Here is a 14056-nt window from a genome sequence, read left to right as displayed (position 1 = left end):
TTTATCCCTAATATTAAAAGATTTTTAATTTATATTTAACATCCCTTTTTCAGCTGCTGGCTGTCTGTCTACGAGCCCGTGGTGTGGTGGCTGGTGGGTCCAATTGCGGGCATGTCGGTGGTGAACCTGCTCATCCTGTTCGTCTCCGTGAAGGCCGCGTTTACCCTAAAGGATCATGTCCTCGGATTTGGTAACTTACGAACTCTTCTCTGGCTGTCAGTGGTGTCGCTTCCTTTGATGGGTGTCATGTGGGTCCTGGCAGTGCTCGCCGCTTCGGAGCACTCCCAACTGCTGAGCCTATTGCTCTCTGGCGTTGTGCTCCTACATGCTCTCTTCTGCCTAATTGGATATTGCATCATTAACAAGCGGGTCAGGGAGAACCTCCAACGCACCTGCCTGCGCTGCATGGGCCGCAAAGTGCCCCTTTTGGATTCCTCCATGGTGGTCAGCAATAGCTCTCATAACGTAAATGGAGCCGCAAGACCAAATAACTTCCTGGCAGGTGGATATGACACCACTACCAGACGGAATATTGGCATAAGCGCTAGTAGTACTACCTCGAGAAGTACTGCCAAGACAAGTTCGAGTCCATATAGCGATGGACAGCTGAGACAGACCTCCACATCGACGTCAAATTACAATTCAGCCAGCGATGCTCCCAGTTTCTTAAGAGGCTTCGAATCCTCCACAACCGGAAGGAGCAGAGGTGGTGAGGAGAAGCCATCGCGTAGACAGAGAAAAGATTCAGATTCTGGTTCCGAAACAGACGGAAGATCCCTGGAACTAGCCAGTAGTCACTCCAGCGATGATGACGAATCTCGCACAGCGCGATCATCTGGAACACATCGCAGCACAGCTGTAAGTTCAACACCCGCCTATCTGCCCAACATCACAGAGCACGTTCAAGCCACCACTCCGCCAGAACTGAATGTCGTGCAGAGTCCTCAGCTCTTCCCGAGCGTCAGTAAACCAGTTTATGCACCCCGTTGGTCCAGTCAGCTGCCAGATGCGTATCTCCAATCGCCTCCGAATATTGGACGATGGTCTCAGGACACGGGATCCGATAATGAACATGTTCATGGTCAGGCTAAGATGACCATCTCGCCTAATCCCCTGCCCAATCCAGATCTTACAGATACCAGTTACCTGCAGCAGCACCATAATAAGATAAATATGCCACCCTCGATCCTGGAAAATATTCGAGATGCCCGAGATGGCTATGAGGACAGTCTGTACGGGCGGAGGGGAGAGTATCCGGATAAGTATGGCTCCTACAAGCCACCCAGTCACTATGGCAGCGAAAAGGATTATCCCGGTGGAGGAAGTGGCTCTCAGACTATTGGTCATATGAGAAGTTTCCACCCGGATGCGGCGTATTTGAGTGACAATATATACGACAAGCAGCGAACACTGGGAAGTGGCTACTTGGGTGCCAAATCAGAGTCACCTTACCTATCCAAAGATCGCATTACACCGGATATCTATGGGTCCAGAGACGGTCACTATAGCCTTAAGAGGCAGCCGACGTATGCAACGGATTCCCTGCACTCAGTACACTCGCTGCTGAAAAATGATTACCACCAGCAACAGCAGCAGCAGCAGCAGCAGCAACAGCATCAGCAACACCATTTGCAGGATAGACTGTCCGAGGGTTCGGATAAGAATGGCTATCACTTTCCCTACACCGCCGAGGAGGACCACCTGCCCGCCAGAAAGCTTAGCCACACGCAACCGCCTTCGCTTCACGGATCTCAGCTGATGCAGCCACCTAGCATGGGTCTTGTTAACGATGTGAACAATCCGGGCTTAATAGGACGGCACCCCATGAACGGAGGTTCCCGACACAGTTCCAGAGCCTCATCACCGCCATCCACTATGGTGGCACCCATGCAGCCGCTGGGGCCACTGACCAGCATCACGGATACTGAGTGAGTTCCCGAAAAAGAATCAGAAAGATTTCCCCACCTAGGCTGTCACAGAAGTCTCAGGTCTCTGGTATCCGTTTACCCATAGATTAGTGGTCAAAACATCTGACAAATTTCTAAGATCTAGCTCTGGCACCATGTTTAACATTCGGTTTTGGGAGATTTCTGTGACATGCCTGCTTTTGTTGGCTTCGGCATAGGTTTTGGTTTTGGTTTCAGTTTCGTTGTGGTCCTGGTGGCCGGTTAATGCTTCTTGTACTCCATGTGCAGCCCATCCTGTCTGTTGATTTTCAGTTTTTCTGTTGGCCTAGATGATTAGTTTTGGTTCGAGAACTCCTGTTCGTTCTCTATTTTTGATTCCAGCAATTAATCTGTGGTCCTTTGTTTCTGATTCTCTTTTCTTTATGGCATTCGAATCAACAACTACAATGACATAAACCCTTTTGTACCATTCAACTTTTTCCCACAACAATGAAAACTGAAAACAATGCAAATGAATATGGTACAAACTCTTTTACATACACACACTCACACTCACTCACATGCACGCTTACACAAACACACTCTTGCCCACATTCATATACATCTTTCTATACGTGTACATGTCCATATCCTTTCAGCTGGTCCTGGGAACGTTTGAAGCAAATCTAATTTGACTATCTTTCACTTCTATTCTCTCCAATATCGTGCTTTCACTCTTTCTCTCTCTTTTGCTCTTTGAAAACTAAACCTAAACACACTGACACACACACACACACACACATATACGCATACCGCAAACACACAATTATAAACGATAAAAAAATGAAATCCAACTGCAAAATGAAATTCAACGTAATGCAAAATGCTATGGCGGCTCGTGTTCCATCCATCCAACACCCAAAAACCCAACCAAATCAAACAACATCAACAACAACCACACAACTACAACTCCAACTCCAACTACTACTACTACTACAACAACAACAACAACTACAGCTCAGAGGTAAACCACAAGTAAAATGCATTTTCAAATCGCACATCACATTTCCCATTTTCCACTTTTCATCATCGTCTTTGGTTACTTTTTCTGTTCAGTTTCCGTAGCTCGAGTGTGCATAAAAGTGATTCGATCCGATTTTGTCGAATTGGAGCTCTTTAACTAATTCCAAAATGCACCCGTTTTAATTTGATTTGACCATTTTAAATTGAATGTAAATATAAAATATTGATTTTTTGTTTCGTTTGGCCCCCGTTGCCGCCCTCTGAATGTTTGTTTGTTCATTAGTTTGATTAATCAAATCAGTTGAATTTCTCACTTTCTAATTTGTAATCCGAATGTTCGAATTTCGTGCTGCATTTAATTGGAACGTGTAATATTGAATTTACGCATTTATGACATTTATTAATTCCCATCTAACAAATGTATACATCAATCCATCATGCCCCGCCATTCCCACACCCACTCACACACAATCGTACACCCTCTACAAAAACAGACTTTATAAACAAACATCTGAACCTGAACATCTCCACAGTTCGACATTATTTGGCTGCATCGCAGGCAACAGAGGCAACAGTATCCCTGGTCGCTAACGATATGGTATAATGAGTAAAAAGGACAATCTTAGTTAGCCCCCAGTTAGTCTTAGTTAAAAATAAAGTTGCCCAACTAAAAGCTACTCAATAAATGCAATCAGAGTGACGAAATTAACTAGCAAAAGAGTCAATAACCAAATCAAAGTCAAATATTGCCTTAAAACAAAGTCCCCTTTAGTTATTATACATAATTAGCTTTTATTTAATATTATATAAACTGAAAGATAGTAGGTAATTCTATAACTTGTGGTGAGCTAAATCGGAATCCCGCCTTAAGATGTAGAGAGATTAATAAAAATCGATTTTACTCTCAAGTCTCAAGGTCGAATTCGGATTGATCGCATCAAAATTAACTACCAACCCATTTTCATATAAATATGAGTGAAAAACAATTGACCCAATAACATTGGCGCCCAATAATGTTTATGATTTAACCGAAAAACCCCCAAAGTCCATTAACACTTAAATAACTTTTGTCAAATTAACTGGGTTCTGGCCAAATAAACTTAACCACATTTAAACACCTCTCACAAAAACACAAAGTACCTGAAATACCAACGCACTGACACACACTAACACGTAAAATTTATGATTATTTTTTCACTTTGATAATTTAGTTGCATAAATTATGTTTTTGCCTGAACCCAAACTATACATTTAACACGTATTCGCATGCAATTTATGAGTCTCAGTGGCATGCCACAAATTGAAACTTATCAAAATGTAGCACGTCGTAGTGGAGCACGTAAATTAGTGTAGCGTAGATGGAAATATAGAAATATATGGTATATATACCTACAGCATAAGCCGATTTCAGACCCACTAATGGCAATTTTCTGTCGCAAACAGGCGGAATATTGATGACGACGAGACCACAGTGTGACGACTGTCCCAGCAACAGCAACAGCAGCAGCAGCAGCAACAATTGAAGCTGCAACAAAGGCAGAAGCAAAAGCAGAAACAGCAACAACATCTGCAACAATTGCAGCAACAACGCACCAAACAGCAAAAGCAAACGCAATATTTTGCCACCATTAGACGCAAGCCGCAGTATAGGGTTCACACGGAGGATTGAGGTCCTTCGCTAAAATCCATAGCATACTTTGTGGAGCACCTGCCATAGGTCCATGTCCATCATTGAAACTTTGTACATACACGCACCCACTTAATTTTACGTAAATACAGCTTAGTATACCCACATTTTTTCGTACGAATATGATGGGCATAATTATTTATACGATCCCTTAGCATTTACATAATTTAGAGCGCCAGTTTGCATTTCGTTTGGAAATTGCATAATTCGTATGCACACACTGACAGACACACAGAAATACTCAGCTTTAGCCTTGTGTATCTATTATAAATTACAATATATAATTATGTATTAAAACAAGAGTCAGACTGATTTTATGCATTTTACGTTCTGCTATTAAATTTAAGCCCTACATACACACACACACGCATACATACATTCATGCATTTAGGTCCAATTAACATATGTCCAGATATGTCCTAGTACCGATATAGATTCGGAATGAGATAGAAGTGGATATAGGGGTCTCACTGCGTCATTAGTTAGAGCAAACTGCAAGTAAACAAAGTCTAAGGTAGGAGAACGTTGTGTGCCTCGAGCTTATTATGCCAAATTAGTTGAAGTCGAAATGGGGAACTTGTAAATGAAAAATAATCTGCGAAAAGTTTGCAATTCATTTGCCTAGCATCCGCACACGTTGCCATTTATAGTTTTTGGGAGTTAGTTTTAATTGATAGCATTTACTAACCGTACGAAACGTTGCGAATGTACAATAAAAACCGAATACACACAAGAAAATAAAACAGAATTCAGGACACCCCAGCACGTATTTATGGGAAATATAGTATATATATATATAGAAAGATACAAGCGCAGCATCGACATATCCAGCAATATATATACTCGTTTACATATATATATATAAATATATATATATCTGTCTATAATATCAAATTCCTTGCTACAGGAAAGCTCGCTCAACAGTTTGATCCCCGACTCAGCAATAGCCACTCATGTCCCTGAAAACTGTGTACAATTTATAAATAATTCATAAGCGGAACTTACTGTATTTTGAACTCCACTCAACTGCCACTCATTGTGGCCTCTACGTAAGCTATGAATTGCGCTTGAATGTGGCCCACATTATATGATATTTATGTGAATTGACTTATTTAATTGTAAATTATACAAGTATATCAATATGAATAAATTGTGTAAAATATATGGAGAAAAAATAACAACTATGTTTTTCAATTTTTAAGGTCCGCTGGTTGGTTTGTATTAATAAATTTGTACTCTTTGGCAAATAGGAAAACGTATAGCTTCTACTAAACTTTTCGCAAAAAGCATCATAAAGCATTTATGACCTCCTAAATTTCAACTGAAAGACTTTAATCAGAACACACATTAAACATTTATGGAGCTTCCATTTGCAAATAAATAAATCTTTTTTAACTAAGAGCTAAGAGACTTGGTTTAGAGCGAAGATTAAATGGATTTATAACTTGGGTAGCTCTTATGTTTGGCTCTTTGACATCTTTTATATATAAAATTTTCCCCCAAAATAAATATTCTTGTTTAAAGAACATTTTAAAATTGATTACCATTTTAAAGTTTTTGAAAAAAGAGAAAAACGCATTTAAATTCTTTGTTTTTCCATACACCTTTTGCATATATTTTATTATGGGAATACAATAATTTCAATACCATTATGTGTATATTATGTATATATGTGTGTATCTGTATAACTATGTTAGTATCCTCATAAGTACGGGTATGCAGATGTGTGTTAGTGTTTAAAAACCATCATTGAATAATATATTGAATTATTTTTTATTTTTGACATTCTTGTATACATTTCCTAGTTGGGTTATTCTTGTTGCAATTCAAATGGAATACAAATAATGCCATTGTGTTTCTGGAGCTGGAATTGTTTTCATAGGGTTTACAAATATTTGGTTTAGCTGAGTACACAATGCAATAATCAATATGCTAAGTATTGGTTTAAATGACAACAATGTAGCGCAAAAATGTTTGCGTTATGCCTATGCACAAATTCATCAACAATTGTTTCTCGTTTACCTTTGTATTATTTGCTTTGATTTTACTCCGGACTAGTATTAGTTTTTAGTTTTAGCTTTAGTTTTAGTTCGGTTTAGTTTAATTGGTTTGGATTATTTAATTGGGACTTGACTAAAAGCGAATCCACACACGAATACAAAGACAAATACTTGAAGGAGTGGTTATGCAAGTTGTATGATTAATTATTTTACAAAACAGTTCGAATGCCAAAAAGACCAATCAGCGATCTATTTCGCTGGTTTAAGGCATTTTCGTATAGAATCATTTCCCATATCTTTCCTAGATCCCAGCTCCCATCCCCTCGTTCCCTCTCTGGCACTTAGCAACTCGTTGTGCATTTCGTGTGGATTTTCCTGGCAAATTTTTCCTGGGTTTTTGCGGGTTTGGTTTTACGTTTCGTTTCGTTTTGTCTTCGTTTTTGGGTATTTATAATACAGCGATATGCCTTTAATTTAATCGTAATTCAAGTGAAACTCTGCTTGTACACATATTTAACATTAACGAGCATTGGCAAATACATATGTATATATATATTTATATATATATTAGTTACATATTCAGATTCAGCAGTTTTAGCCCCCAAAGTCAAAGTCCTTGTCCCCGCTTTTTTTTTTATAATCTTCGTTCAAATTTAGTCACGGCAGCGGTTTGTTGTGTCATTAAAGCGTTAACAAAGGAAAGCCTTGTATATTATATACTATATAGTATACAGGTAGAAAAAGTGGGTGGTGTGTGCATATAAAACGGGAGGTGAGTTTAGGGTGTTCTGGGAGGGGCTGGCAAATTAAATGCACCGATCTCTCAGCTGGCTCGGTGGGTTTAAGTAAATCGCAATCCGGATTCAGTTCGCAACAGTCTCGAAAGGGAAATAAAAAAAAAAAAGAAGACCGTGGGGGGCAGAACTTAATGTGGGTTGCCTGACCTCGAGGGGGAGGGGATCTCAGTGCTCCTGATCTCCTGCGGGTTATTGTCACTCTGGCCTTCGGAAGGTGTTCAATAGGGTTTCCGGGTAACAGAAAACTGCGATTACCTCTATGTAGCTCTGGGTCTGGGTAGTTCTCTATACGATACATGTATATTTGTTGTATATATTTCTTTTATCATTTGCAACACATTAAAATTTTCCATTTCACTACATAAATACATACGTACATAATAATAATAATCATAATATTTAATAATAACGGCTTACCACTCAGCCGGGTTTTGTTTTGTGTTTGCTAGAATGCTCCAAGCCAGGGATTTGGGTTTTAACTATATCCGTTTCCGGTGTGTGTTTGTTTGTGTGTGTGTGTGTGTATTTGTTTTCAGTGCTCTTTGCTTTGTTGTGTATCCATACATATACATGGGCGTGTGTGTTTGTGTGAGTGGGAGGGTGGTGTACTATATAGTTAGTTGTCTGTTCGATTTCACCGATTCGCTAGCTTTGTGCGTTTCGTCAAGCATCTCAAACTGTACAGTTTAGCCAGCGTATATACATGTGGATGTGGAGAACGGTTCGAAATACTCGTGCTGACTGACCTCCTGACCTCTGGACCGCCATATGTTGGGGTCGCTAATCAAATGACTTTAATCAGCACTCGGGGGTGCATGCTTAATTAGTGCCGAATCACCGTCAAATCGGACTTTCGTTAAATTCTTTGCTCTTTTTCAATTTCCTGATCTCGATATCGATCTCTCAATTCGAATAAAATTCAACACAATTTACACACTCAACAAATGTTGCCTCACTTCGGCCAGCCAATTAAATTACAGGTTACAAATTACCAATTACAAATTACCAGTTACAAGTTACAAATTACAATTCAAACATCGGATTAAATAACATTTGACATTTACACTGAGGCGAGCGAACGCAAAGGATATACATACACATATCGATATAAACACTGTGCCACACCCCCTCAGTTAGGGGCATGCACGACTATATCATCATTATCTTTTCATCGATATCCGAACCGTCATCATCGGCTTACTGAAGGATTTGCTGCAATCCCCTGTTCAATGCTGACTAATTAGCTAGTTTTCAAATTCTGTTGTCTATGGTTGTTACGAATGTGGTTTGTTGTGGTGCTGCAGGATCCTCCTGTCCTCCAATCCTCCCTTATCGGGTCTCTAACAGTTGCAGTTGGCATTGGGCGTGCCTTGCGGCTGATCCGTCAGCCTCTGTCCCTTCTGCCCACCGCCCACTAACGTTGGATCTGCGTCCAGACTCTCGGACATCTTGTCGCATATGATGTCCACTAAGCGTTCGAACACAGCCTGAAAGTCGAAGAATTTATCAGGTAATCTTGAGGGTCTTAAGAAATTCTTACTCACCTTGACATTAACGTTCTCCTTAGCAGACGTCTCGAAGAATTCTACGCCCAATTGATCAGCCAACTGACGACCACGTTCAAAGCTGATCACACGCTGGTCTTCCATATCGCACTTGTTGCCCACCAGAATCACCTGGGCATTGTCCCACGAATAGGTTTTGATCTGTGTTACCCTTTGGTATAGCAAACATGTTACGAATTGTGATTCTAGTGATTTAGATTTATAAACACTTACCAATCTTGCACCGAATTAAAACTGTCCTCGTTAGTAACGTCGTACATCAGGATGAAACCCATCGCTCCACGATAGTAGGCTGTGGTAATAGTACGGTACCGCTCCTGTCCAGCAGTGTCCTAAAAAGGATTAAATACGTTGAGTTAAGGCACATAATACAAAATAAGATTAAATTTTATGTTTGAAATTAATCAACCATAAACAGTGATTAACACCATAAACCATAATATGTATAAGCAGTCCCTACTGTAATCTCTTAATTGATTAGTTTCTCTTAATTGATGATTGAAAACGAGACCGGCATCGCACGACAAGGACTCTCGAGAGGCCGCTCACCTGCGCATCTAGTCGTGACGATGCCCAATCAATAAATCAATGTCTCAGCTTTCCGGTTTAATGCTCTCCTCCGGATGATTCATTCGCCCCCATAAAACTAATCGAGGTCAAACAAGTTCTACACATATCCTAAGTGCCCATAAAATTAGACAGCACATTGTGCGACCCGAATATATAACCTACAATACTACTTACCCAGATCTGGAGCTTAACGCGCTTGTCGTGCCGAAAGACGGTCTTCACCTTGAAGTCAATGCCCACCGTGGAGACGAAGGCGGATGTAAAGCTATCATCGGCGTAGCGGAAGAGGAAACTGGTCTTGCCCACGCTGGAGTTGCCGATGATGAGCAGCTTGAACATGTAGTCGAAGTTCTGGTCGGCTGCATCCTTCTGCCACTTGGGATCTCCGCCACTCGCCATTATGTATGTTTAGAGTGGTGCTGCATGGAGTAGACCAAATCAAAGATAATAAGATATTTAGACTTAATAATTTATAACAAATTTGAGTAGTAGTCTAGAATTATCCGTCACTTTGTATATATGTCAAGACAGTAGAACCCATCACAACTCAGTCACATAAACACCCTCGTATACGACCCGGAAAGCATCGAAAAAATAGATTGGAAATCTAAAGGAAACTGAAAGTTTTGTTTTTCGTGTTCGTTGTTTGGCACGTTACTGCATTTGCAGATTGTTTTCTACCCTGCACTAGAAGCACCCGATGTAAGTCCGGATCTCTTAGCCCCAAAATGTTTGACACCACATTGGGCACTTTATTGGGCCTGATGGCACAATTGATTTGCCTGATAATTGGCCAGATCCTAGGACAAATAGTCCAACATCCATTGATTGCGACTGGACTTTGCTTGCTGGCAGGATTCGTATACCACGCGGATCAAGAAACGCTCAAAGAAGCCTATCAACGCGTAATTGTTTGCATGTGGCTGCCACAGCGATTTGGAAGTATCTTTAGCTCAAGTGATCCTACTTCAGGGTATGGTTACGATATGGACCATGGTCCACACACCTGGTTACCAAAACCAGATTCATCTACTCATTCTCTGGAGGAAGAAACAAGCTTCCAAAGTCCAATCAACATCGATGAGAACCAAATTCAACGCTTGGCCATCAGGGAGCTCCTGAGTTGGAACCACTATGATGATCTGCCCGCCAGCATCCAGCTGGAGAATACTGGCCATACGCTGATTCTACGTGCTCAGTTCCATGGTAATGCACCAACCATCAGTGGGGCAGATTTGCTGGCTTGCTATACGTTTTTGGAGCTGCGCTTCCATTGGGGATGGTGCAACAGCGAGGGATCAGAGCACACTATAAACCACCGAAAGTTTCCCCTAGAGATGCAGGTGATGCACCGAGCTGGATCGGGAATACCCAGGTCGTGCACTAGTAGCTATGATCTCCTGATGATTGGGTATGTTTTTGAGCTATCCGCCCACAATCCATTCCTGGATCCACTGGTGCAGAACTTACGATTGGTCCAGCAGCCGGGAAAACGGGTGCAAGTCCCACCTTTTCCTTTATCGTACTTGATGTATCCATTTCGCACTGGATTCTACTCCTATGGCGGTTCCCTGACCCACCCTCCATGCTACCAGGGCACCGAGTGGTTCATCTTCCCTGAATCTGTGGCCATCAGTGATTTCCAACTGCGTCACTTCCGTTTGCTTCTCGGACCGGACAAGATTTCGCCAATAGCCCGTAACTGCCGACCAGTCCAGCATATGGGTAACAGAGTGGTGAGCCTGAACTGCTTTTGTCCATATGATGCCGCCCAGTTAGCTAGAATGCATGTGGAGCTGTGCCAGCAGCAGGCTCAAGAGGATCAGGAGGAGGAACGCCTAGAGCGCGAGCAGCAACTGGAAGTGCAGCGTGAATTGGAGCGGCAACGGGAACGAGAACTTGAAAGGCAGCGGGAGCAAGAACATGAAGCGGAAATCCTTGCTGCCGAGGATGAGTTGGTAGAGACCATCGATACCACGACCATAATTACTAGTAGCAGCAACACCAGCATTTGCATGACCACGCTGATGCGCAAGGATTCGCCCCGAGAACAGGAGCAGCCACCTCAAAAGCCCGTGATTATTCCCACATCTGGTCTCAATCCCAGTCAGAGTTCTCATCGCAATCCAGGTATTGTGATTTTTAACAGTGGCAACGATTCGAATTCCAAGTGTAGCATCCAGCTGGATACTCCGGATGAGCTAATGATGAGTGGAGTAGGAATGGGATTGGGCATTGGTAGCCAAAATGGCTGCAAGGCTGATGCCATTTGCGGCGTGGGCGATGGCGTCAACATCGGGTTACGCCTCGAGATGGTTGAATAGAACATTATCAACTATTCTGTCATCCATAGACACTCCGTTTATCGTCCAAGGGGCACGAAGAACTTGTAAGATGAGATGGAAATCATGAAACACCGGTCAAGGCCAACTGGGGGCCAACTGCTCATCTTTGTGTGCCGGATAACCAATTGAATCGCGTGCGCGTGGATTAAACAAGTTGCGTTTATATTTTCTGAAGCATAACCACCAGTCCCCTTGACTTTTAACCCATGGGTAGGGGAAACAGGCTATTGTGGCGTGGTTTGGGGAAGGACCCACTTGATTATCCCTGTCACGTCACTGGGAAAACTCAAAGAGGAACTGCTGGGTGGCGGAGTGGGCTTGTACGGCCTTGAAAACTTTCAGCCTTGGTTTGGCCAAGTAAGTGACAACGGTCTCGGCTTACAGTTTGCCATTCAGGATAGTTGGGTGCCTTGTGGCTTATTTTCCATATGCAAGGCAGCGACATTGTGTCGATAATTTGTGTATATAGCCAACTCCTGCTTCCGTTTCAGCTCATCCTTATTCCCGCAATTCCACAGTCCCCGCCTCCAAGAATCAAAAGTTGCGCAGCGGCAAAATGCTGTCAGATTGCTGATGAACGACTTGGTGGAAAAGGACCGAGTGCGCGCGTCGTCAAGGATTTTGCTGGCAAAAGGACAGGCTTCGCTCCTGTCAAGCCTCTTCAGACCCAGAAATATACTGGAGGGGCCCAAACCCAGAAGTAAGGGACAGAAATAAGAGGTCTTCAAACGGCAGACGGGCTCTTATCAGAGGCGGCGTGTGGAAATGTTTTTATCTGCTCGGCTGCGTGTAATTATCGATTTTTTCTGTTGTTTTTCCCTCTGCGTGGGGGTGGCTGCTAAAGCCCCCACATTTCCCACCCCCTTAACTGCTCTTTCATGTTTCAAATTTCCAATGATTAGGCAGCTGTTGAACGGACAGCAGCTGCGGGCTAGTTTAATTATTGATAAGAAACCCAATATTGGCAAAAAAAACTGAGCTCAATCCTGGCTTCTATAATAGATTCTATTAGACAATTTTCAAAGGGAAATAACCAAAGTTAAGTCTATACTTTGGCAATTCAAAGATTTTGATTACCGTTTAGTTGACTTTCGTTGGTTAAATAAACTAAATATCAAAACTTGTAGTTGGTAAGAAATGGTGGATATTGTTCATATTTTTCGAACTTTATATACTTTCTATATTCAGGATTACGAACTTGAGTCTGCCTAAAAATATTGTATAGCTTCTAGTTTCTAGTTTTAATTTTACGTTATACTCTTTTTCCATATTTAACTGATATCTACTGTCAATAAGATAACAAACCGAAACCCGCATGTGACAGAAGTAATTTGAACTACTTCCCAAGTATTACACCTAACAAAATAAATACAAATATTCAACTAAACGAACTGTAAGGTATTAATTTACTAAATCTTTACGAATTAGGATTATTTAAAATGACAATATTTAAATTTTTGCGTTGTAACGACTGAAATAGCACCCCCAATTCCTTGCTAATGGTCACACATGGCGTATACCTAATATGTCAAATGCACTTACTTTGTCTTGAGGTTGCTGCGGTTGCTGTTGTTGCTACTGCAGATATTGCAGTTGCTAATGTTTTAGTTGCTATTACTGCTGCTGCAGATCCTACTGCCACAAGAATATCCTGCTGCTTTCGACGTGTGGGTGAGAGGTCCGCAGTGTTGTTGCTCGCACATACAAATACACACAAATCGATAATGGCAGGCTCCTTTCACTGGGGGAAAAGGAAAAGGACTCGACTCAGCCTTGGCACTGGACTGACATACGCCGCGATTTCGCGTCAATTGATTTGTCGATTTGTTTACGGTTACCCAATCAATTATTCACACGTCCGCGACCCACTCGTCTGGCCAGGATTTTACTGGCTGCAGTGGTTTAGATATTTAGCAAATGCAACGCACCAACTGTTTTACCTTTTCGCTTCGACACGTCGACACCAAAGGACACACAATTTTTTCTAATCCTTCGCTCTCAGGCGGCGAATTGAGTGATGCGGCGAATACGGACAAGTTTTGTATACGTTTTCATAATTTAACTGTTTCAACCTGGCTGACTGACTAACTGGCTAGCTGACTGGATGACTGGCTGCTGCTGCCCACACAATTTCCCTGCTGCTTTTCCTGCTGCTGAAAATCGATGGGTCTCCGTGCCTGGGT

The 14056-nt window shown here is 42.0% G+C and overlaps 3 protein-coding genes across 5 annotated transcripts in view; 2 read left to right on the top strand and 1 right to left on the bottom strand.

Annotated features, from left to right (window-relative positions):
• Window positions 1-5764, top strand: part of LOC108112848 (protocadherin-like wing polarity protein stan) — a 50108-nt gene extending 44344 nt beyond the window's left edge. The window contains exons 5-7 of one of the 3 annotated variants that reach the window (XM_017223164.2): window positions 54-1928; window positions 2904-2910; window positions 4353-5764. In XM_017223164.2, the coding sequence (XP_017078653.1) occupies window positions 54-1928; window positions 2904-2910; window positions 4353-4364 (1894 nt within the window). In that variant the 3' untranslated portion in view covers window positions 4365-5764. Of the gene's footprint in view, window positions 1-53; window positions 1929-2545; window positions 2868-2903; window positions 2911-4352 lie in introns of those variants that run through there. The other 2 variants (XM_017223162.2, XM_017223163.2) reach the window with 2 other exon arrangements.
• A 1910-nt stretch (window positions 5765-7674) lies between these two features.
• LOC108112744 (ras-related protein Rab-3) lies at window positions 7675-14014 on the bottom strand. Its single transcript, XM_017222982.1, has 6 exons — window positions 13814-14014; window positions 13416-13614; window positions 9703-9947; window positions 9172-9290; window positions 8938-9109; window positions 7675-8880 (listed from the first exon to the last, which is right to left on the bottom strand). Exons 3-6 carry the CDS (start codon window positions 9925-9927, stop codon window positions 8734-8736), a joined length of 663 nt encoding a protein of 220 aa, XP_017078471.1. The 5' UTR covers window positions 9928-9947; window positions 13416-13614; window positions 13814-14014; the 3' UTR covers window positions 7675-8733.
• On the top strand, window positions 10082-12047 carry LOC108112741. Its single transcript, XM_017222979.1, has one exon. It carries the CDS (start codon window positions 10257-10259, stop codon window positions 11850-11852), a length of 1596 nt encoding a protein of 531 aa, XP_017078468.1. The 5' UTR covers window positions 10082-10256; the 3' UTR covers window positions 11853-12047.
• Window positions 14015-14056: the final 42 nt, after the last annotated feature.

Source organism: Drosophila eugracilis, unplaced genomic scaffold (genome assembly GCF_018153835.1).
Source record: "Drosophila eugracilis isolate 14026-0451.02 unplaced genomic scaffold, ASM1815383v1 contig_90, whole genome shotgun sequence".
NCBI lineage: Eukaryota > Metazoa > Arthropoda > Insecta > Diptera > Drosophilidae > Drosophila > Drosophila eugracilis.
The sequence above is the reverse complement of the archived record's forward strand: the minus strand, read 5'-3'. Positions and strand labels throughout refer to the sequence as shown.